Genomic DNA, 24,416 nt, shown 5'->3' on the forward strand with positions numbered 1-24,416 from the left:
TCCACATCACTCAACCCCAACTGCTGCAGAGCTGTGGTGACACAGACAGATGCCTCTGACCACCCTGTGCCTTGGGAAAGAGTGTGAGAGGGCACCTAACTTTTAAATCCTAGGGATTTAAAGGACTCAAAAAATAAACTCTTGTCTTCAAGTTGCCTTTATCCCTTTCGTTATGTGGCATCCCATTCTCCAATGGGATGCAATGTGAGATCCTCTTCCATAAAGCCTGAATTTTCTCCATCTTAGTGCAGTGGGGGCAGGCAGGACTACAGCAGTTCCCGACCCAGAAACAACAAACTCAGAAGCAGCCACCTTCCTGCCCTCTCTGTGGGACTCATTATCAGCTGTGAGTCAACACAGACAGCTGGCATCTAAAAATGGAAACAAATAAACCAGGAATATTAACAAAGCCCGGGAACAATGGCGCTGTGGTTCCTGCCCTGCTTCTGCACAGCTTCCAGCAGCTTTGTGCTGGTATGCTGGGAAGAAAGGGAGCCAGCATTTCTCTGAATGTTGGCTTACAGCATCTGCTTTGTTCATCCATTCTGGAGCTGTGCTTGAACTTGGGAAAAGGGCTGTGGGCATCTTCTGCTACCCCATTTTAAACTGGAGCCTAAAAGCCTTTCCAGAACAGAGCCTGGGCTTTGGCAGTTCAGCTTTGAACAGGACTTACCAACAGGGTCTGGAAAATTTTTATCAGACAGCAAATTGTAATCTTCTTCTGAAGTCAGGACTTTGCCTCCTGCAGGAATAACATGATATTTAGGGCTGGCTCCCTTCTGGTAGGCCTGGAAAATCAACAGAGAGGAGTATTGTCAAATAGAGATTTAAGCAGAGAGAAAACATAAAATACACAATTCATTGACAAAGCCAGGAGTTGACTCCATGATCCTTGTGGGTCCCTTCCAGCTCAGGCTATTCTATGATTCTAATCCATGGGGATATTGCCCAAAGGGAGAATCTTTTTGTCAGGCTAAATTTTGGAAATGTTCCCTAGGCATGTCAAATCTAAAACAAATCTAATCTCTCAGTGCTTATCTGCTGTGGTGAGGAGTCAAGGATGGAAGGGAGGGTAAAAGGATGGGATTTTCTCCTGAGCCCAATTAGTTGGATTTGTCAGCCTAGACTAGCTTGACTATGGCAGCTTCCAGGCAAAAACCTCCACTGTAGCCAGCCTGGAGCCACCCAAACCCTGCTACTTCAGATCCAACTTCAGGAGCACAGGGATGTATTACAGGGATATAGAGATGTGAAGTGCTCTGGGACAGGCACAGGAGGGTTCAAGTGCTGTTAAAAGGATTTGTTAGTTCTTGCTGACGTAACTGGCCAAGGAATGTCCCATTTGTTAGTTTTGGCCAAGGCAGGGCACTTTACTGTACCTTCAGCCATCCCTGTGAGGCTTCTACTGGAGCCACCCTGATGAGGACAAAGTTTCACCTCCTATTGCTGAAGGCAAGGCAGCAGCAGCAAATCCACTTGCCATTGGTTTATCTGGAGTGTACAAGCAGATCCACAGAAGCAGCACTCACCTCTTTGGTCTCAAAGCAATCCACAGTGTAGTCATTTTTGATCACGATGTATCTGTCCTTCCACTTCTTCAGGTCCTCACTGAAATGCAGCAGCTCTGCTTCGTACAGAACTGTCCCGGCTTCCCCTGCAGGCTACAGGGACAAGTGGTGACATTTGAGACCCCTCTGCACCACTGACCATCTGGAAGCTTTTATTTCTACATTCCCATAATGCTGCTCTGAGGGCTTTTGAGCCTTCAAATGCAATTTGGAGTCATAAACATCTCTGATTTCAGAAGGTTCTACAGACACAAGCAAATTCTTGTAGCCAAGGTGAGGAGGCAGCAGAAGAGCTCTGCCTTCCAAAACACTGCCAGATTTCTGAGACATTTATTTACTTTCAGCTGACAGAGAATCCTACAGTGGTTTGGGTTGGAAGAGACCTGAAAGATCATCTAATTCCACCCCCTGCAGGATGACTTGGAGTTCACCACCTCCCATTTTCCACTACATAATATAAATATTTCATTGATATGAAAAGCAGGGTTTTATTATAATATAGTAAATTGTTTCCCATTTTTTTGTAATGCTTTTGCATCTGTGCTGTAGCAACTGATATGCACCTTTCTGAAAGACATGGATCTTCTATTATCCCACCTCACTGCTTTACCTACTCATTTCAAGAGCACTGGAAATCCATGGTTTTTATCAGACAGATTTTTATCAGAAATCCATGATTTCCAGTATGTTCAGAACATTTAAATTTTTATCTTCTTAATCTTGAAGGCTAGTTCTCTGCATTTTCCTCTTGTAAAGAGACTTGTGTCTCTCTTTTTGTCTCCCCTCTAATAAAAACCAGCTTTCAATAGTTCACTCCACAGAGGAAATTATTGCCATATTCTTTATAGAACCCTGAGCCACAGATGACAGGATTAATTACATTTCTTACATAATCTCTTCCCTGGAAGTATGATATCTGTCCCTAGATTTTGCAGAATCTTGCAACCAGCAAGAAGGAACCAGTTTTGTCCAAAGGTCCAGCTCCTTGTACCAGAAACTCATGTCATGGTTCTCCTCATGCCACGATAAACAACTAAACAAGACCAAAATATAGATGAATTTTCAAAAGTAAAACTTAAAACCTGCACCCAGATGCAACTTTTCCATCCCAAACCAAAATGACCCAAATCCAACACCTGCACATGCACTTGGGTCACAGAGAAGGAAATGAGCATCCTCCTACCCTGGTTTTCAGGAAGCGGGACTGGGAGTGGCGGTGCTGCTCCAGCTCCTCCTGCACGTGCCTGCAGAAAGCCACGGCGTACTGGCGGCGGTAGTGGGGGCTGAAGTTCTTGATGGTGGCCTCGGTTTTCCCTGAGGTGGAACAGAGATTTAAAGATATTTCATGTACATGGCTTCACAACCTGTAACACAGAACCAAGGCACTTCTCACCAGTGACCCGAATTCTTCTCTTTGGAGAAGAGGCAGTTCCAGGGTCACCTAATAGTGACCTTCCAGGACCTGAAGGGAGCCCACAAGAAAGATGGAGAGAGACTCTGGACAAGGGATGGAAAGACAGGATGAAGGGGAATGGCTTCCCACTGACAGTAGGTTTAGATGGGATATTGGGAAGGAATTGTTCCCTGTGAGGCTGGTGAGGCCCTGGCACAGGGTGCCCAGAGAAACTGTGGCTGCCCCTGGATCCCTAGAAGTATCCAAGGCCAGGCTGGATGGGGCTTGGAGCAAGCTGGGATAGTGGAAGGTGTCCCTGCCCAGAGTAGTGAGTGGAACTGGATGGGCTTTAAGGTCCATCTAACCCAAACCATTCCATGAGAAAACCTCCTGAATGTACCAAGGGCCACTTGCTGCACAGATCAGGAAACCCTTGGAGATGCATTCAGAGGGAATTTGTCCAGGAAAATATTGGGTTTGGGACTTTGTTTTTTCTTCTAAGATCAAGCAAAGAATTCTCCAAATCCATTTCTCTAAGGAAAGATGCTCTCTGCCTCTCCCTGGGACACGCTGCCCCAGAGCCAAGGGTGGTCAAGGGGTGAAAGGGTTTTCAAGGACAACCAGTGACACTGGCTAATGTTCAGCCATAGGAGCAAATTTTATCACTTACTGAGATTCTAAAGATGACTCAAAGCTCTACAAAGGATTTTTCTAGGCTTGGGACTACAGTCTCATCTTTGTTTTAATGCAAACATACCATCAGTCATGCTGCAATAAACACTAATCTGGTATTGTCTCACTGTGATCAAGATCTCATGGGTAACAGCAGCAGCAATAAACACACTGAGGTCTCACTTCTAAGAATCTTAAAACAATTTACAAGCAATTAACTATTAACCCTACCAAAGAAATAATGGTGCTTTGCAGACAGAGAAGTGAAGCTAAAATTAAAGGCATGTACATATATGTAACTGAGACTGTAGCAATGCAAGAACCAGAACCTGGCCTATGACCTAGATAGCATCCCAAACATCCTGGATACTGGAGAGATCCCTTTCTTCTTGATATTAAGGAGCTCCATGCCAAAGAACATTTCTGAGCATACAACAGAGAAATGCAATTTCACATCTCAAGCAACTTTGATGCTTACAAAATTTAATTTTGTTCCACTTGGGGAAAAAAAATCATCTTTTCTGTATAGAAAAGAAATGGTAATTCTCAAACTAAGACTTTTTAATGCCTTTAGATGGACTCCTAGACCAGGACTGGCACACAGCATTCCTGAAATGGAATTCATGGAAGTGTTCAAGGCCAGGGGCAAGGAGCAATCTGGTTTAGTGGAAGGTGTCACTGCCCATGGCAGGGCATGGGACTGGATGGGTTTGAAGATCCTTCCCAACCCAAACCATTGTGGGATTCTAGGAATTATTCCCTAAGTTCCTAACATGGATGTGCATGAGAAGACAAACCTACATACCAGCTCCTCCGCTTCTGCAGGTGAATTTCCAGTGTGAGCAGAACAAGACGCACCCCTCAAGTTCAGGGGCAATGCCAATGCTTTACATTCCATACCACCACCTTTCATTCCAGACACTCCTGTGTCACCAGCTCAGAGGGGTGAGCTGGAGCCTTCTCCTTCACAAGCACCAATGTGATTGCTGCCTTCCACTCAACTGGAAGCCCCTTTTGCCCCACTGCTGCCCCATTCCAATCCCACACCAGCACTGGGAGATCTGACACCCTGGAGCCCTCTCCAGGCACACAGAGGAGCCGGCTCAGCATTGGCACAGCCATCCCACTCAGCTGGAGGGATGTCAGAAGCAGAGTCAATTCATCACTCATGTAAGGCTTTCACAGAGTTACTTGTGGGACAGCACCCGGTGACAATCTGGACTCCTAATCTTCAGCTTTAAGATGGATTTTTAGAGACATACTGATTATAGGATGTGCTTGGGTATAATAGCAGGATATGGTGCTGCTAAAGCAGAATATCCCAGCCCTACAAAAACTAGCCTGCTTTGGGCAGAGGCATAGACTTATTCTCCAAATAAGGACAAAGTTTTCCAAAACTTTCTTTACAGCATTTTTTCCCCCTGGTCCCAGCCAGCAGTAGGATGTTGTTGGCCCCAGCCCCGGCAGAGCTTCCTGCTCAGGGTTTGCCCCTGTTTTGCGCTGTGGCTTTTTCTTTTCCAGCTCGCATCATCCTCTCAATTTGTTAGAGAAGGCTCTGGGACGTTGCACCTCACTTGGCTACTGCCTGCATCCTGCAGTAAAAGTTTGTAGAGGAAGTGGGACAAAGAATAAAATTCTGGTGTTGGGAAAAAACTTGCAACAATCACAGGAAATACCTGTAATTTTGGCAAAGATTCTCAATTAAGGCTAAATGGCCTCAGAAGTGTCATTCTTCACTGTCAGTACTGCTTAGATCAGCTTAAAGCACAATGACTGAAGAGAAAGAAACTCTTCAATTCACAACATATACGTCAGAAATAGGACATTGATGATGTAATTTTTATGTGCAGACAATACTTATGACAAACCAAAACAAGAATCAAGAGGAAAATGTTTCTGGTTGTTTCTTCCAATCTTCACACTACTTGTTGCAAAGAAGCTTTGCATTAAAAATACTCCTCCCTCTTAAAATTAGAAGAAAAGTTTATTTAAAGAGATTGTGAGTGGCACCATATGAGGACCTGGCCTTGCAGGGCTCGGCTGAACAGGAATTTCAGTGCTGCCTGAAGGTGGGAAGAGAAGCAGACAGACCCTTGATCCATTGTTCCTCAATGGATATTTAAACTCTTTTGGTTTACAGAAAATAAAAATATGCTATCTGAAAATAAACATGATGGAAACAGTCCAGAGTACCAGAAACTCTTCCCATGAAACGATAGCATGGGGCAACTGGAGATAAAATACTCCAGGGCTATTGAAAAATGAGTTCCCCCAATTCTTTTCCAAATTTAGTGTGGCTGGCTTAGTCAGAGCTGTTTATATGGAGCACGGCCAACGCTCCCACTTGGCTGGTCTGGCAATGGCACAGCTCCAGCCCATCTAAATGGGACTTGAAGGCCAGCAGCTGGGATGTTTATCCTGGGAGAATGAGGAGTCTGATCAGCTCCAGGACGAGCCTGCATGCAACCTCCTGCTCCTGTGCTGGGCCAGGAGTTGGACTCAATGATTGGTCCCTGTGGGTTCCCTCCAACTTGGGATATTCTGTGATTCCCTGAATCAAAATTACCAACAGGAAAAGACCACAAGATGGAGGTGGAAGGATTTCCATCCAATTAACATGGCAAGGGTCTGTTCCTCCTTTGCTGAGGGTTTAGATCCTGCTGCAGAATAAACTTTGCTAATGACACACCTCCTGCTCTGCAGAACTGCCCCTGCACACGACCACAAAATTTTAGCATGAGTTATGATATCTCTTTTAAGACTAAAACCAAATGTCACTGCACTGAGAAACAAGAAACATCTACCTGTTGCCCCCCTGGAAATCAGTAATCAACCCCAATTTTTTTTTCCTTGCTTTTCCCCTGCCTTTGACCTTCTTAATTGTGTCACCCATGTTGGACACTTGTATGTAACTCCAAGTCATCAGGCCCACAGAATGGCCTCAAATACCCAAATTCATAGTGGGGGTTTCACTGCTTTTATTGAAATAACTGACATACAGCTTTTTCAAACAAGGGCACTCTTCAGCAAGTTCTCCCAGGAATAAATTCCTGCTGGTCTAGCCACTGGCTCCCAGTGCAGCCTATCCAGCTCACTCTGCCACATCTCCCTGCTCTCAACAACATTGCCACGTGGCCAGTCCAGGTGCAGGTCAGGAAAACTCAGGAAAAAAGGTCAGAAAACAATAACGTCTTGGCTGGCATACAAGAGAGTGATTGCTCACACTCCCAGAACTTCAGCCATTTGGAAGTTAAGAATGGAAAGAGGGAAGGACTTGCCATAAAAGCTATTTCACTTAAATATTGGTGTTTGGCAGTAAGATGACCCTTCCAAGAGTAGGAAAATGTTCACAATCCTTCCCCTTCACAGCACAATTGCCTTTCTCAGCACCTTTTGGAAAGGATTTTCCAAATTTACCACGACCAGCGATATGAATCTCTTTGGAGGTCTGGGGGCTGACGTATCTTCTTACACCATTTAAGCTCCAGGGGACATAAATGTAAAGGAAGTAGATTATTTGCTGCATTAAAACAAATCCTGGACAAAATAAAACCTAAAAGAAATAGGCACTGCGTGTGCTGAATGTCAGTACACCCAGCACTTCAAACAAGTAAAGCAGTGAGACGGAACAGGAACCTTGCCTTATTTCCTCCAACAGGCCATGAGCAAAGCTGTCAGAAAACAATCTAAAATGCTCAGCTGATCATACCCACACAGTGCTCCGCAAGCCAGGATGTAACCCACAACTGGGGGTACCCTTTTAAGTTATAAACTAAAAACCAGTTAATCTAGATGTACTGTATGCAAATGCATACAGTACATAAACTGTACTTAATGCAAATTGAGCTTTAAAATTACTGCTGTCCATCCATCCATCCATCCATCCATCCATCCATCCATCCATCCACTTTTCTATCCATAAACACAGTCTTATTCTCACAGCCCATCATGGTAGCAGCAAAATGAGTTAACAAAATAATTCCAGTGTTCAGCTCCTGGGCCAACTTCATCCCAAGTCCAAGAAAAGCACAACTCTGATTGAGGTAAACACCTGAAATTGCAGATGCTCTATGTAAGCCCTGAAAGCTGGATGTCAGTACTGGCAGCTCTAAAATGGGCTGGATGCTCAACAGGAAGGGAAGGAAGCAGTCACTCACCATAAAAACTGCTTTTCCTCAGATCACCCATTCACTGCAAACATCATTATCAGTTGCTAAATGCATCTGGTAGCCAGAAAACCTGTGAAAGTGATTCTGTTTGGCATATCCTGACAGTGTCCACCACCTTCCAGTGCTCTGGTATAGAACAGTGTAGTGGGATTTACAAGTGATTCCCTCTTTCCTTCAGTCTTCTTCCTTATGCAGTACTTACAATACCACCTAGGAAGCGTTTAAGTTCAAGTGCTCCCAGACTTTATCTAGGAAGGCAATGTAAACTATTCTTGATGTTGAAAGCAGAACTCATCTTCATCTTTATTTGTAGAAATAGTATTTCAATTACTCTGAGTCAGGACTTAATACCTGCTATGACAAAAAGGGATGGCAGACACAAATCCCAGGTTCGGATTTGGGTGGATCACCCCTCACAGGTTTCTTTGCACTCAGCCAAACCCAGCAGCTCTGGCTGGTGGAGCCACCCCTCTTTCCCAAGCAGGAACATGTGGTTTGCACCTGGTAAAATACTGAAACCAATTATTTATCCCAACCTTGGTTTATATTAATGGAGACTGCTCTCAATAAAACCTTACAATTCTGTGGCTCCAGTGGTGTGCACACACCCTCAAATCACCTGTTTGCCATGCTGGCAAAATCCCTGTTAGTCACCCAAAACTCAGTGCAGAGGAGTGGGCAACACCCATCACACCTCAGATCAGCCTCTCCTCTAGTCTCAGCATATAGCACTCCTCAGGTGCTTAGTCCATCTTCTCTATAGGAAAAAACTGATGCTGTCTTGTGAAAAAATCAGATTTTTTCACAAGTTTTTTCACAAGTTTGACAGCTGAGACTGTGGGTGTGATATTTGTGCTCCATCAGAAGCAAAGCTTTTGTTTCACAGCAAGCTAAACAAACACGTTTGTACGTTCATCCAGACATGATCCCTGGCAAAAGAGGTGCCAGAAGTAACAGGCTCCATCCCAACCTTGCACATCACCCTTTCTACAATTTTACCCCTATACTTTGCTCTTCCTCAAGTGCTCTGCTACACAAGGCTGAATTTTGTCCTGAGATGGACAATTATCCACAGATTTCCAAAGGTTTACATACTTATGTTGTTCCCAGGCAGCTTTGGGAGCATCTTGCATTCAGAGAGAGCAGACTGAGTTCAGTGAGACCTCATGCACTCTATAAAAATGCTTCTTTTGTGAAGAGTAGCTTGTGATCTAACTAATGGAACTTGCTGGTTTAAGTTAATTCTGAATGCTGTCTGATTATGAAAAATGAAGAACAAACAACAGAGCACAGATCCTGCACAAACACAGAGTGGCTCTTGGGTCAAACCCAGAGACTCATTCCTGCAGCTGGCTTTCACTTCCCCTGCTCCCACTGCCCAATCCTTATTTATGGGAGAAGGAAGATTTCACAAATTGCCTTTGCACTTCTGTCAGGCTAAAAAATCCTAATAATCATGAATTACAGAAAGGCCAGTGCTTGTGGTTGATCAGGCTGAAACAAGCCAAGGGTTTGATTAACACTGTGTCAGATAAGCTTATCTCAAAGTCTGCTAAAATCTACCCTTTCTTGGTAATGGGGTTAGAAGCAGCAACACTCTGTCTAAAAACAATTACTCATGGTCAGATTCAACTAGAATAAGGTCTGACAAGACTTTATTTATAAGCTTCTTTCACAGCACCAGAAGGACTTGGGATTTAATAACCAAATGAACCCAATCTAATTCCTGGGGGGGGGGTCACATCAAACTAAACTATGATCTGTGATAAATAAATTTGGTGAAGGTCAGTGGTTTTCAAGTTTTGGGGTATTTTTCAACTCCCTGAGCCACAAGCTGAGCCACTCCTGGGGACACAGACACCAGGCACACCTTGAGCAGCTTTCTCCAATCCACATCTCAGCACCACGTTACACGTCACTGGAGGTCACACAAAAATGCTTCTTGGGAACATTTAAACAGCATTCCAAAAATGTAAGCCAATGCTGCATCACCCTTTAAATCAGGATGATGTATTCCCCCTTCCCTCCCTTTTGGGTGACAATTACCTCACTGCCCAACCATCCACAAGACAAAATGACAAAAAGATACAGAGACATAAATAACAAAAATAACCACCTTAATGACATTAGTTGAAGTTTTTTTCTGAATATATATATATATTGATATTTATACAGACAGACACACACCTTCAAAGATGATTTCCATGCAATGCTTGGCATATGCTCATACAAATCTAGGAGATATTTTTACTAATTTCTTTTTTCTTAATTACTTTGCCAAATTATACCACAGTACATGGCTCTATCACAAAATTACTCCAGGGAGTACATGACATTGGCCAAAGCTATGAGTACACGTTTCCATGAGGGGCTTCATTTACACTGAGGTTTCCTTACCTTAGTCATGAATTCCCTTTATTCCCTCACTGTTCCAACTGCTGTCACCATCAGCCCAGATGGACTCCTCAAAGTACCCCATTTCCCACAAAGTAATCACTTTTTAAGCACTGCAGCAGAAGGCCATTATTCCATGGCAGGATTTTATTCCATTTCTCTTCAACAAACACAGAAACTGTACAAAACAGAGTAACAAAATGAAAATAATGGTATTGGAGCCTCATTTCTTACAATTTTCCTCATCAATTCTAAGGCGTTTGCTTCATTTTTGGCTCCTGTATATGCTGAAAATGAGTAAATCCCATGATTTGCAAAGGACTTTCAGCTAAGCCTATGCACAAGAAGGGTAAAACCAAGACTAATCTCTAAACTAAACAGAGGTCTCAAAGCAAGGACATTTACTTTAATGACCTCCCAACACAACCACACCGCTTGATTTTACCACAGGAAATAATTCCAGCCTCAGAGCCCCTTCTTGCCACTCTGAACCCCACAACAACACCGGGGTGAATGCACAGATTTTAACCCAACAAGCACCATTCAGATCTTTGAAGCCCAAGGCCATGCTCATGTCACAGTTTTGCCAATTGGGACCATTTTCCAATTTCACCTGGTTTGCTTTGCTTGTGCCAGCACCTTCTCACCTTGGTCCTCTGTAGGGCAGCAACTGTGAAAGGGCATTCTGAGGGGGACAAAGAGCCCACTTGTTGTGAAAATCAACAATTGGTTTTATTCCCCCTCTTTTAGAAAGGACAAATATATATATATATATTTGTATATAATATTAAGCTTCTAATAAAACTTTATAATACAGGAAAAGGAGTATGCAAAATGCAATTCACATTCCAAAGAATTTTTAAATTTTTTTACCTGACTTCACACTTTACATTCAGCTCGAACAACAAATATGGAAATATTTTTCCTTTGCAGTGCATATTTAGTAATTTGTTCAGGCTCTCACTAGTTTCAGGTTAAAATACTGGAATATGACTGCAGGAAAATGTAACTTGTCAGAGCAAAACAATTGGGCAGAGGATGGGAGAACTTACTTTATAAAACTTAGAAGTTCGAGTGAAGCTTATAAAATCTCTTTAATGTGTCATATATTTTGTTGCTACAAAGCTTATAAAATCTCTTTGATCTGTTATATATTTTGTTGTTACACAGCAGAGTCTACAATGGGATCACTTTCTGACATCACATGGGCTTTGTTGGCCATGCAGATGCTAGAGCAGGAATTGTTCAAGGCTGACACAACCTATAAGACAAAAATGTTCCATAGCACTACACTATGGTCAATCCCTCAAAGCCTTAGATAAGACAAACTAGACAAACCCTCCTTGCTGGTAGTCTGTTCTCATGTTCAGAAAAATAACATAATAGCTCTAAAAGCATTTGCTAAATCTTTAGAAATAAATTGATTTTAAAAAAGGATTGCATTCATTCCTTTGCAAGGAATACTGCCAGGCATTAAAAGGGTCTATAGTAATGCAACTGAAGGTCTCCCCTTTCACAAACAAACCCTTCTCTACCTCTCCATGGATGGCAATGTCCCTCAGGAAATCACACTGTTCACTTTTCACTCTGCAGGACAGACAGGAGGAAGCGTTGGCGCCTCATCCTGTGGGAAAGGTTTCTTCAGACGACTGCTAAAAAGCATCAATTAAGGTAGAATTTAGAAGACAAGTATATAATTATTACATTAAACTGCTCACCCAACCCTGCGTAAGACAGCTCTTTCTGTGCTTATTACAGATGGGGAAGGGAAACTACAGCTCTGTGACGCAACAGATCAGCTTTATAATGCAAATTAGTGCAGAAACACTGGGAAGTGGCACCAGCCCCTGATCCAGGCTCCTTCAAGAAAGGGTGGCACAAAGGGAGCAAGATGCACTGAGGCTGCTGGAAAGAGAGACCTTAACCACATCTCTTCTCACTCCTCAATCTTGGTCTGGTTCTCTCACTCCCACTTTATTCTGACACTCACAAAGCAGCTGCTGCTGCCCCAAAGTCTCACTTCAGGATAGGTCACAGCCTTTTGCTCTCTTCCAGCTGTGAAATGGGTGCAAAAGGAATAGAATTGGCCTCTTCCCTTGTGAAACCAAAGAAACCACTCCAAAAGCCCCTACTAAATCTGGTCCAGGGACAATTCAAGGGAAGAGGCAGAGAAAATGAGGCAAATGAAAACAAAATGAATGGGAAAGAACAAACAGAAGATGGGAGATGGCTCTCTGGCTGCCTGGGGCTTCTCAGCATTGGAGACCTGGCAGTGGCCTCCTTTTCCCTCTTTTCTCCCTTTCAAAGTTGAACAAGGCCATAATCAAGATATCAGTATTTCCAAAGCACTGTAAAACAATTTAAAAAAGTGATCGAAACATTTTGGGGTTTTTCTTTGGCAAAGCTAAAAGGACCCATTAAACTTCACGAATCATTCCTTACTTGACAGAGTTCATGCCTCTGATTCCTTCTAAATTAAAGCTGGGACCTTACTATAAAAATATACCTTCTGCTACCAAATTGAGAATAATTCCCAAAATTTTATCCTGAAAAGAGGTCAAGTAAAAATGCAAACAACCCCTAACTTTCTGCAGCTGCAGCAGTATCAAAGATGAAGGATTACCTTTACATTCCTCAGGTTTGCTGTTCCTACAACCCACCAGTGCCTGCAACCCACATCACCAGAGGCAGCAATACTCCCAGGTGACAAGGGCATAGCTTAGGGGAATTTAAGGAAAAAAGGAAACCAAAGAACTGAGTTCAGAAAGAATTTGATGTAAATGCCACAGAGGACACACACAAAGGAACACTCCTCTAACAGTCTGTCCTGTGCAAATGTGGAGGTTTAAGGCCTCTTTGTTCTGGCACACTGTTCAGAAGTATTTATATTCTTTTTCAGGCTATTTTTAACCATAACTCAGAGAAAGGCCAGTGTCTGACTGCAGCTCCCAGACAGGCAGAGCCACAGTGTCACTTGCTGTGACAGGAAGGTGGTGACACAGCTCTGTAGGTCCCAGTTGCCTTGTTTCCTCCCTGGGGCTGGTTTCACCAAAGCCCACTTTTACTCAGTGAAATCAGCTCAGAGGGGTTCCATCCAGCCACCTGGCATGCCAAGTGCTGTGCATTATTCTTCTTCCTCCTAGACCACTTTCAGATCCTCAAACAGTCATGAAAGCATCACTGGGAGGACAATAGTTACCACTGGTGTTTGTTTTCTCCATTTCTAAGAGGACTTCCCAGGAAGAAGCTCCACTCAGCTATTGTCCCTCTCACTGAGCCTGTGCTTGAGGCTCCTTGGCTGCTCTGCTCTTCCGCCCCAATGTTTCAATGCTCCTTCCTTCTTGGAAAAAAAAAAAAAAAAAAAAAAAAAAAAAAAAAAAGATAAGTTGCCTCATTTCCTCTCTGTTTATCTTTCACGCTCAAAAGGGCTTGTGACAACATGACTTGAAAAGAAAAAAACCAAATCCAAACCACCTTCTCCCTGTGCTGTGTTTGTACAGTGGGACCACGTGAGGTCTGGGCTCAGAAAGGCAGCTGGGCAGGTTATTATTAAGAAAAGGAAATTTGTTCCTGAGAGTTTATTGGGAAATGGGTTGGTCAGAGCTCTCCTGCTGGTTCACAGTGACCCTGTGCCTCTGGAGGCCTTCATGGCCCTCCATGTACAGACACACCAAACTCACCTGCCTGTACACCAGGACCTGTGGCAACACATAACCAACCAGAAGATGTTCAAGGCTTGGGTTTATACCCATGGTGGCAATGCTTCAGTCAGTGCATTTAACAGTTTGCTTTCATCTCTCACACCTTTGTATGACTGGTTATGCAGCTCCAGCTTTGTAAGTCTCAGCTCTTCCATCAAAGGCCTCTATGAAGTTCTCCCCATCAACCCAATCTGAGCTCCTGCCACTGTGGATGCTGATATATTCTCTCTTTCTGGAGAAGAGTATGTTTCACTTGTCTGTATCAAAACTTAAATTCTTCATCTTTCTCTGTTTTGCAAAATGCTTTATTTATGGCATCAAGAAAAAAGCAGCCCTAAGAATGCAATATGCAAGAGCTGTGTGATAAGGGTTTTATTTAGCAAATTTATGTATATCAGATCACATTTTCACTTTGTGAATGCAGAAGTAATCACTAGTAATGTGACTTTAAACATATTTAGCCCCTGTCTAACAATGCTCATTCTGAGTCTCATCCAAACCTGAATTCCTCTACAGGCTCCCTGCATTTCCTCACTAGAGCTACATTTCAAGCCATGTTTGCATTCTTCGAGGATGCCTCAAAGGCAGCCTGTGGCTTTCTGAGAAACAAATGCAGGGAAAACCACATAAACCCATTTTCTGTCTTCATTTGGGTTGATGGGACTTCACCAGCCTGATGAGGCAAAAGATGAGCCCTGAATTTCTATGAAATATTTTCTCACTTAACAGCATCCAGTGTGGCTTCAAAACACCCTGAAGAGCTCCTGAATCCACTACAACCTTTCAGAGACTTTCCCACCCCATATTACTACCCCCAAAGACATTTACTATAAGATCAATCACCCCTGCCAACGAGATGCTACTCCTGCAGCAGCAGAACTTTTTGCTGCCCTGGACACTGTTTCTCTGCTATTTGCCCTTTCAAGCATCTCTGAGCCAACCGTTTCACCAACTGTTTCACCACAGCTTTTGCATAAACCCAGCAGCTTCACACAAACAGGCAGGCTCTTGATCAAGGAAAAAGCAGAGCAGTGAAAAGTGCAATAGTACAAGAACAAGAATTCTGGAAAAGTGTATTCACAAAGCCCACCAATATGATTCATCAGGTTTTTGTAATTTCCAGTGAAAAAAAAATACATAGACAGCGTTGAAAAAATAGATCTTATGGTCTCTGCTCTACTCTGAGCTTTACTACCAAGAGTGCATCAAACCTTCATAAACAAATCAGTCAGGCTGAACCTTCTGGCTCCAAAGGGTTGAGCTTAAATGGAGTCAGGACTTTTTCTTCACCAGTCTCAGAAATGCCGAGGTCAGGACAACAAAACACAGATTTAACATCCTGGTTTCCAATTCTGCTTGCAGGCAGGTCCCTCCGAGGGACATGTGCCTTAGCCAACAGCCACAAGTCCCTAGGTCAGGAGATGACAGTCTTCTTACAACCCCTTTTGAACAAGAAATGAGGTCAGATCCTTCTGCTGTAATTACTTCCCCTTTAGAAGCACCCCTGGCACTAAGAAGATACACACACTGAAAATTCAAAGGCATCTTTCCAAAGTTACTTTTGCTGCCACTGGTGTGAGGCAACTCCTCCTGTTTCCAGAACAGCTGGTACCAAGCACCAGTTGCCAGGTGGTGTTCTAAAAATCACTATTTTTGTTTGGGTGTATTAAAAATATCTGCTTAGTGTGCTTAAGAAGAACCTGCTGAGAGAAACACGAAAGCATCAGGTCTTATCTCATTCAAGAATGACTAGTATAGAGCAACACCAGCAAAGTCAGAGGAGATCATGCAGCCCTGGCTTCCAGACTGAGCAGAAACCCATGCTTTTTAATCTCCAAATCTCTGAGAGTTCCTCTGATTTGTAAAATAGCGTATCTTGAAATTGAAATAAAACACAGAAATGTAGTCAAGACACCCACGATATAGAAGTAAAACTTTCCTGAGCCAGCAAACATGACTTGTTTTTTTTAAAAAAGGTATTCAAAAGAAAATAGAAATCTCTTAAGTGCATTAGATCCACTTTTTTTTGCAAATCTGCTCTGGCAAACTCATTTTTTAAACATACACTCTTCTTTGCTTGTCTACTGTATATAAATTGCATATATTCTGATTAACATTATTCAGCCCAGAATAATTACACATCAGAGAGATGCCTAATAAGCTCATCTTTAAACTCTGCAGAACTAAAAAAAGATCCCAAGCATATTTTATGAATATAGGATGGCATCAGCTGACAAATATATGTCACAATCCATTTGATTGTGGTTGCAAACAAGAACCACATGAATGAATGTTATGGGATTGTCTTTGCATTATTCAGGATGATAGGACTTCTGAAGGAAAGCAAGAGTGTGTTCTGGAATTGTGAGACTGTGAAAATAAAAGAAAATTAGTCACATACAATATGGTAAAGAAAATACACAAAATAAGCAAAACTGCATTTTACCAGCAGCGGGCACTTCACTGGAAGATTCCATAAGGTTTTCTGAATCAAACAGCTGCTACAAGAAGTAGCAATGAATCAAAACACTTGGATTTACAACTAGAATTGACAAAGAAATATTTTCAGTTACTATAACCATATTGTTTTAGACTTACTTCAGACAAAAGCTATTTCAACAGGAAAACCTGTCTTAGCCAACAGCTGAAAAGCTCATAGCCTTATTCTGGAAGGAAGGGGGACTGTTACTTTTTACAGATGTCTCCATTCTCATCATCCAAACAGAGTTAAATCTCTGAATAGAGAGATGGGCCCCATCTGAAATGCAGCTCTCACATCCTCCCAAGGCTGTGCACACTCACACCCCTGGCACCGATTCAGCCAAGGCAACCAAACACAACGGCCACAGAAACTCAGCACTGTGCAGCACCCTCAAAGTCAGCCCGAGTTTTGGGGTAGCCCCTCATCCCGTCCAACAGCAGCACTCCAGACACTCAGCTGTCAAGAGAGGTTAGATTTTATGTAAAAGCAGCTCTTCTGCAGATGGTAACAATCAAACCCAGCCAGTGCTTCCCTCCACTGCTCAGCCCCAACACCCTGTGAGATCCAGGTTTAGGAGCAGCCCCCAAGGCAAGTGGGAATTTGGTTTATGGTCACAAAAGTAACACCTGCCAATGCCAAATGCTACAGAAAGAGCAACTTTTCAGTTGACCACACTTCCTGCTGCCTGAATATTTAAGGCACGCAAAGAAAAAGCCATGTAGCAAGAGATGAGTAACTAACAAACCACAAGCTCTTGCTCAAAATTACCATGTAGTATTTTACACTCTTAGCAACACATTGGTGTGGGACGTTTGTTTATGCTGGTAACTCCTCTGTCTCCTAGTGTAGTATCAGCTTTAGTCACCCCTATTCTGGTGTGGGATGTGCTGAGCTGCTTCGTGTTTTTTCCAGTTGTAAGGGAAGTTGGTGCTGATTTCAGATGGGGCCTTCCTCCTTTATTCACTTGGAACTCAGCTTCCTTGAAAAAACCCAGTGCTGCCTCAGTTTTTGATGTCACCACTACGTGGCCACAGCTCCTAAGGGATCACCATGAACACACCAAGCCCAGGCTCCAAAGTCTTCCCCAGAAGCTTCTTTTGTCGCGGCTCTCGGGTGTGTGTCACACCAAATACAGCCTCAATTTTGTTCTGGGCACTCTTCCTCCCCACTGCTTCCCTTGGGTTTGGTAGGACATCATGGAAACACAGAATACTAGAATCATTCAGCTTGGAAAACCCTCCCAGACCATTGAGGCCAACCTGTGCCCAATGCCCACCATGTCACCAGCCCAGAGCACTGTGAGACATGTCCAGACAGATGGAGCACAAGCAGCAGTAATTACTTTCCTTTACAATCACACCTAAAAACACCATCTTCTACCTCATGTGTACCTGTCCTATTCATTGCAGAGCTCTGAAAGCTTGTGGCACAGTGAGCTGGAAATAGCAGGAACTTGACTGATATTTAAGAGCAGGTAACCACCACCCCAGAGAAGCAGATCGATGCCTACTGCAGAATGTAAAGCTGGATAAAACACGTGGCACTTACGGGAGAAGCCCACACATGGCTCCTGCCACCTTCTTTTCCCAATTTAGAGGAAGTGCTGAGTGCCTGAGCACAGCAAGAACCTGGCTGGAAACTTGGGGAGAGCATCAAAATCGTCAGTTCCCCAAAAAATTAGGCACCAGGTTTGTCAAGCCCCAAATTAACAGGCACAGCTCCTCGCGCATGAAATCAAACAGCACCAAGATCAGCCAAGCAATGGCTGCACAGCACTTTGTAGCTTGGCAGGTGTACAGGAAATCACAGAAGGAAATAAAAAAACCCAAGCAATGAATCTGGAGCTTCCTACTGAATGAAGCAGTAGAAAAACACACCAAAGATAAGTCTTTGCAGCCTGGTCTCCTTCAAGCATCAGCAATGAGTTCAGGGCTTCGGATCCATGGAGCTTTTCCACTCCCACTTAAGCCCATAAGGTACAAAGCTGGGTTTGCTTTGCCCATGGCTGTGAAGAGCTGCTGGGAGCTGTGGGCTTTGCAGCTTTTTGTAGCCTGCACCGAGGGCAAACGTGGAAACAGCAGGGTTTAGTCCAGCAGGAGAACATGGGCAGTGGCTGGAAACCTCCTCTCCCACTCACCTCCAGTTTCCCTTACTCTACCTCTATGGCCCCCAAAGCCTTCCCTTGCCTGCAGGCCATGCCTGACCTGCTCAAAAGAACATCCAAAGACAGGAAAGCATGTTTTCTTTAGCTTAAGTCACAAAAAAAAAAAAAAAAAGCCCCCCCCCCAAAAAACCCAACCAAAAAAAACCAAACAAACAAACAAACAAACAAAAAACCAAACAAAAAAACCCACCAAAAACAACCAAAAAAACCAACAACAGAAAAACAAACAAACAAACACAAAAAAACCCCACCAAAAACCTCCCCCCCCCTCCCCCAAACCAAAAGCAAAGCCAAACAAACCAACAAAACAAACAAAAAAACCCCATCCATTTTAGCTGCAGTTTTATCAAAATGGCAATTTGGGGCAAATGCTCAGCATGGAAACTCCAGTCTGGACAGCTGAAGGCTGGCAAAGCCTCATCTGCAACTGCAAACACTGGAAAGTGTCTGGCAGACTACATTACAGTGATATTACTTTACAGAATATCCTTTAAAAAGCCTTTTTGTCCTTTCTTTTGCATAGACCTGGCCATTAAATCTTTGCCTGGGGATGATGAAAACTTGCATTTCCTCTAATGTGACCACTGCAATATTGGAGTATCAAGTGAAAATACACAAAGATCCTCTGTAAAAGCAAGTAAAGGCAAGTGGTTTTTAGACAATGTTCACCCAAGGTATTTAACATCCCAAATCCTGCCCCAAGCCTGGTGTCTCCAGTTACCAACGTCACAACAATGCCCTGCAGAGAATCACAGCACAAACAGCAACTGTGGTTTCATGCAGAGGAAGGGAAGTACCATGTAAAGCTTTAGAAATGTCTTCCTGAGACAGGAGATGAGAGGGGCTGAGCAAGATGGATACTGAGTGGTGGGATGGAGCTGGCATCTTCTGTAAATTTGGAGCAGCAACACCCATGTACCTCTGAAAAGAGCAAAAAAGCTCCTTGGCAGACAGCAAATTTCCAGATACAGCACATGAGGGTAATTTTTCTAGCTGAGGTGGCAAGCACAACAAACCAAAAATCAGTAGTAAATGGGCTGTCCCAGGAAAGGAGCTGGGATCAGGTATGCATGGCCAGAGGTGGCCTTTGAGCCCTGCAAAACCTGCAGCTCCCTTGAATGTCCAGAGGAAACCCCAGATGTTTTATAACATACAGAAGCTGTAGGTATTTCTTTCTAAGGTTGGATGTGAAAGCATTTAGGGACAGGCTGAGAGAGCTGGGATTGTTCAGCCTGGAGAAGGCTTCAGGGAGACCTTGCTGAAGCCTTTCAGAACTTTAGGGAGCTTATAAAAAATGAAGGACAGGATAGATAGTGACAGAACAAGGAGGAGTGATTTTAAACTGCCAGAAGGCAGGATTAGATGGGATGTTTGGAAGAAATTCTTCCTTGTGGGGGTGGTGAGGCCCTGGCACAGGGTGCCCAGAGAAGCTGTGGCTTACCCATCCTTGGAAGTGTCCAGGCCAGGTGGGACAGGGCTTGGACCAGCCTGGGCTAGTGGGAGGTGTCCTGTCGTGGCAGAGGGTGACACTGGGCTTTGAATTCCCTTCCCACCCAAGCCATTCCATGATTCTGTGATTCCATGGTCCTGGGTGCTTAAGGGTCCAGCTGGTCCCCAGCACGTGTGTCAGTCATTGACTCTGCCTGCTGGGATCCATCAGGGGGTGCAGCTGGAGCTGCTGCAGGGGCTGTCCCTGCTCCAAGGGCTGGCACAGGCTGCTTCTCCTGATCCCACCACTACCTGGTCCCGTGTCTTCAGTTCCCTGGACCTCTGCTTTAGCTCTGCCTGCTCGCACAGTAAAGATCCAGGAACAAGCATTACCTTATGATGTCTGTGCCACACTCCTTGTGAGGACCAACACACCCCCACACCACAGCCCACAGGGAGCTGTAAATGACCTTTTCTGCAGGTTACCTGTTGCAATGCATGAGAGCCACACCCAAAACATGCCCTGACCCTCGAAGCACAACACGGAATGAACCTGGGAAAACACCAGCATTTTGGGGAGCTACGAAGACTGTCTTAGAGCATTACCAAAGATCTCCTTACAAGCTCTCTGTGGTTTGCAAAGGCATCACTGGTGCTGAGGTGCTGGGGAGAGCCCACAACCTGCCAGGCACTGCCGTGGGAGGCTTTTCTCGGCAGACACCACTAACAGGAGGATGCTCCATGCTCACTCCTTCAGCAGTGACGTGCAAAAAGCCCAACCTGGAGATCAGCTGATACATTCGCTTTGCAAAAAGCTCCAAAGCAGAATTCCTCCTGGAGGACAGAGCACGGCTTGCCCCTGGGAAGGTACAGGAAGTGTGCAGCAAGCCAAAACCCTGCTGCTCTTTTCCACCAAGGAGTGGAGCTGCTGCAGCCCGTGACAGCCCTGGAGCAGCTTGGCTTGAGGTGTCCTACAGCCACACACGCTGCTCCCACTCAAGGGTGGCACAGCCCAGGTCCCTCTGAGCCCCTGGAGGGTGACCAGGCACCCACCTGATGGCTGTAGGGGTGCCTGCCCTATTCACACCCCAAAAACCACCTGGGAGACACTGGGCTGGCAGGCTCCCACCAAAGAGTGCACCAAAGCACTGATGGTGTCATGCAGCAGCCTGGGTTCATCCCTGGCACTGCCAACTCCTCAGGAACCACAGCGTCCATGGCATGCCACAGCTACAGGCTTAGAACCAATCTCATCACAAACAGCACCCAAAAGGTCACTTGAATCGCTAGTTTTGGCTTAAAATATTTACTTAGAAAATAACTACTCTACTCCTCATCTCACTCGTTTCCTAAAAGAATTTCTACCATACAAAAACTATCTACATACTTTTGAAAAGTATACTGCTTTTAACCTCTTACTCATGTATTCAGGAAAGCCCAAGAGTCAGCCTCACTTTTGTTTTCTGCTTCCTGCACTGCAGCTAAGACAAATCCCTAGCTTTAAAAAAGATGCAATAAAAAAGATGCATAACAATAAAAAACACGCATAACAACTTTGGTAGTACTACAATGACCTAAATATTTTGGCTTAAAGCTTCTGTACTAACCAAAGTGTAACAGCAACTACTTGGTCAGACCTACTAACAAATATCACAGAAGCATGAAAATTAAAGGCTTATGAATTCAAGATATAACACTTAATTAAATACTTAGAGAAACAAAGTTTAGGTTATCCATACCAATATAATGCTTAGGTTATCCATACCAAAATAAGCTTCAATGTAGAAAGGGCAGCAAACTTTTTTTTAATATATATAAAATTACTAGAAAGACACAGGACAAAGATTTTAGGAGACCCAGGCAGAAGAACCATGTCTTCACAGAAATTTGAGCCATTTGCACAAGCTTTAATCTTGCTTTGATGTAAGAGTTGGCCTTGTTTCATTACTGTCCTTTAATGGCAAAAGCAAGTAAAATGCTTACAAGTATGATCAAAAACTTGAAGCAACTTTTAATTGTTCTCCAAGAGTGAAGAGAACAGCGTGGTTATTCCATGCAAAGGAAAAAGATGCACTTTAAACGCACATTCCTTAGGAATATCATCCTTCCCCACCTAGACACTGGCTCTGCAGCTGCCACTGCCCAAAGGCACCACCAACAAAGCTGCTTTCATCATCTCAGAGCTTGCTTTTTCTCCCTTTCATATCAATAAAATGTCTATCAGATGCAAAGATTGTCTTACAATTTGCAAGATTGTCTTACAATTAGTGCCAAGCTGCACTAATTTAAGAACTTCCAGTATTCAAGATTTTGGAAAACATCAAGTACAAAGGCACAGCATACTTGAAGTGTGTCTCTCAATTACAGATTTGGGGCCAGGATGAGCCTGTTTCTCACTTTCTCTATTGAGATATTCTTTCCACTGACCCCTGTGCCTAATTCAACACTGTACGTAGTTTCTTCTACAGTGACAAGAAAAGCATGGAAAATACCACATGCCTTCCCCTACAGCCCTGTGGTTTCCCTTCCCTCACACAACCCAGAAAAAGACCAGAGAAAACCACCTTTCGTTTTTCAGACCCAGTGATGCAGCACATCATCTTTAAGGGTAGTTCCTGTATATGGGTTGCTTTGGTGTATGGGCTTGAGGTGATCCTGCTGAACAGGCACGGAGCCTAACACAGCTCTGGGGCACAAATTGGATAACTGGGATTTCTGGGTTTAGGAAAACCTCAAGCCATATACAGAAGGCAAATGGGGTGTGATCACAGTACTTCTACCGACAAACTATCGAAGGAAAACTGAAAAATGTCACCTTCTGCTTTGATTAGGAAAATCTTGACCATGCCCGTTGCAAGATAACATGGCTGAAAACTTCCAAAATTGCTTGTGGAGCTTTTGAGAGAAGTTAATAATGGACTATTTGAGAAATGGAACAGAGAAGGTATATCCTTCCTTAAGTCTCCCAAAGCTGAATCTGAAAGTTACCAACGACAGTAAATTCTATTCATGTGGGTGGCAAATACCTTTTCCATCAATCACTTCCCTGGATGCCTTTTGCTTGCATTCAGTTGAAAGGTAAGAAAAAGCACTCAGCCCCTTGAATTAAAGGCCATAAATCCCAAAGAGAAGCTTCCTCTCCTTTCCAGCACAGGCAGGCACCATTTATCAAAACTATGGGATAAAAATCTGCGACTGGTTCCAAAAGCAACAACCTCTGTGAGCACTAAAACTTCTCAGAAAACAAGTAAAGCCAAAAGGATTTTCCTTTAAAAATCTCATTTCTTACAGTCTTGGAGAACTTGGAAACTTTGCAAGGTGCATATAATAGAATCTTACATGCTTATTGAAATCTGAATTTCCTGTGTGCTTTACCTCACTTCTTCCTTCCGTGGGTATTTATCCCTGTTTGGATTGGACTAGATGGTACTATCATGAATTCTGGATTTAATACATGCTCCTGAATGAAAATATTATTCTGCCTCTTCCTTAGATTTTGGGAGCTGCAGACAAATCCAATCAGCTTTTGCCATAAACCTCACCAGGTGAAAAGGAAAAACAGCCTCTAAGAGCTACAAACTAGATGTTGTTAAGTCCAGAGAGACCCCACACTTGTAGAATTTGGTTGGAATGACCTTAAAGCCCATCTCATTCCACCCCCTGCCAGGAACAGGCACATCTTCCACTAGACCAGGAAGGTGCTCCAGGCCCTGTGCAACTTGGCCTTGGGCACTTCAGGAATGGGGCACTCCTGCTCTGTATGATGTCACAGCCACACTCACCTACAGAAAACAGAAAAGAGAATTTCTGGGACATGGAACAACCAGCTTGGAACAGGCTGGAAGCAAAGGCAGGGAGTGCAGCAAGACTTGTACAGAACACTGCTGTACTTGCAGTCACACACCAAATTAAAACCAGAAGTGACAGTTTAAAGAAGAAAATACAACATCCAGTCTGAGTGCCTGTCCAAAAAAAAAGGCCAGCTTTTCCACAATTAATTCCAAGTCATTCCTCCATCCTGCAGCACTCCTCCTGCCAGCTCTGTGCACGCTGGCTGAGACTTTCACTCCAGAGCTGTATCAGGCTCTTGGGTTCTGTCCCTGGAGCTGGTGGGACTCATCTCTGTACCACCACTGGAATTCATTCACCTGGTTTCCTGGAAAGCTAACAACCCATTTCCTATCTTGTCTTTCAAGTAAAGGGTAAAGCAGGCTCCTCTTCAGCCTCTAAAATGGGACAGGAGTCTCTCTGCTTTTTCAAGTACGCTACATCTTGTAGGAACACACCTACAGCGTGTGATCCTTGTGCAAAATCCTGACTTAATTACCACCACACTGAAATTCCTAAGTAAAACAAATGGCTAGAAGCAAGTTTCTTACAGACATTAGTAATAGCTTTCACTGTCACCTCAAAAGAACAATGAAGGTGTGCCTGGAAAAACTTCC

The 24,416-nt window shown here is 43.8% G+C and overlaps 1 protein-coding gene and 1 long non-coding RNA gene across 4 annotated transcripts in view; both read right to left on the reverse strand.

Annotated features, from left to right (window-relative positions):
• The window catches only part of NIBAN1 (niban apoptosis regulator 1), a 28,447-nt gene extending 24,719 nt beyond the window's left edge, over positions 1-3,728 (reverse strand). Inside the window, exons 1-4 of the mRNA XM_053951118.1 lie at positions 3,719-3,728; positions 2,752-2,882; positions 1,530-1,661; positions 674-788 (exon numbers count right to left, since the gene is read on the reverse strand). Of these exons, the coding sequence (XP_053807093.1) occupies positions 674-788; positions 1,530-1,661; positions 2,752-2,882; positions 3,719-3,728 (388 nt within the window). The remainder of the gene's footprint in view (positions 1-673; positions 789-1,529; positions 1,662-2,751; positions 2,883-3,718) is intronic.
• A 6,456-nt stretch (positions 3,729-10,184) lies between these two features.
• On the reverse strand, positions 10,185-23,671 carry LOC128792448 (uncharacterized). Of its 3 annotated transcripts, none has more exons than XR_008432416.1 (5): positions 23,347-23,671; positions 19,985-20,328; positions 13,396-13,533; positions 11,732-11,848; positions 10,185-10,374 (listed from the first exon to the last, which is right to left on the reverse strand). It is a non-coding gene; the product is annotated as an uncharacterized LOC128792448 (long non-coding RNA). The 3 variants fall into 3 exon arrangements; XR_008432415.1 differs by lacking the exon at positions 10,185-10,374 and adding an exon at positions 11,162-11,457; XR_008432417.1 differs by lacking the exons at positions 10,185-10,374; positions 19,985-20,328 and adding an exon at positions 11,162-11,457.
• Positions 23,672-24,416: the final 745 nt, after the last annotated feature.

The sequence above is a fragment of the Vidua chalybeata genome, chromosome 9 (genome assembly GCF_026979565.1).
Source record: "Vidua chalybeata isolate OUT-0048 chromosome 9, bVidCha1 merged haplotype, whole genome shotgun sequence".
Lineage (NCBI taxonomy): Eukaryota > Metazoa > Chordata > Aves > Passeriformes > Viduidae > Vidua > Vidua chalybeata.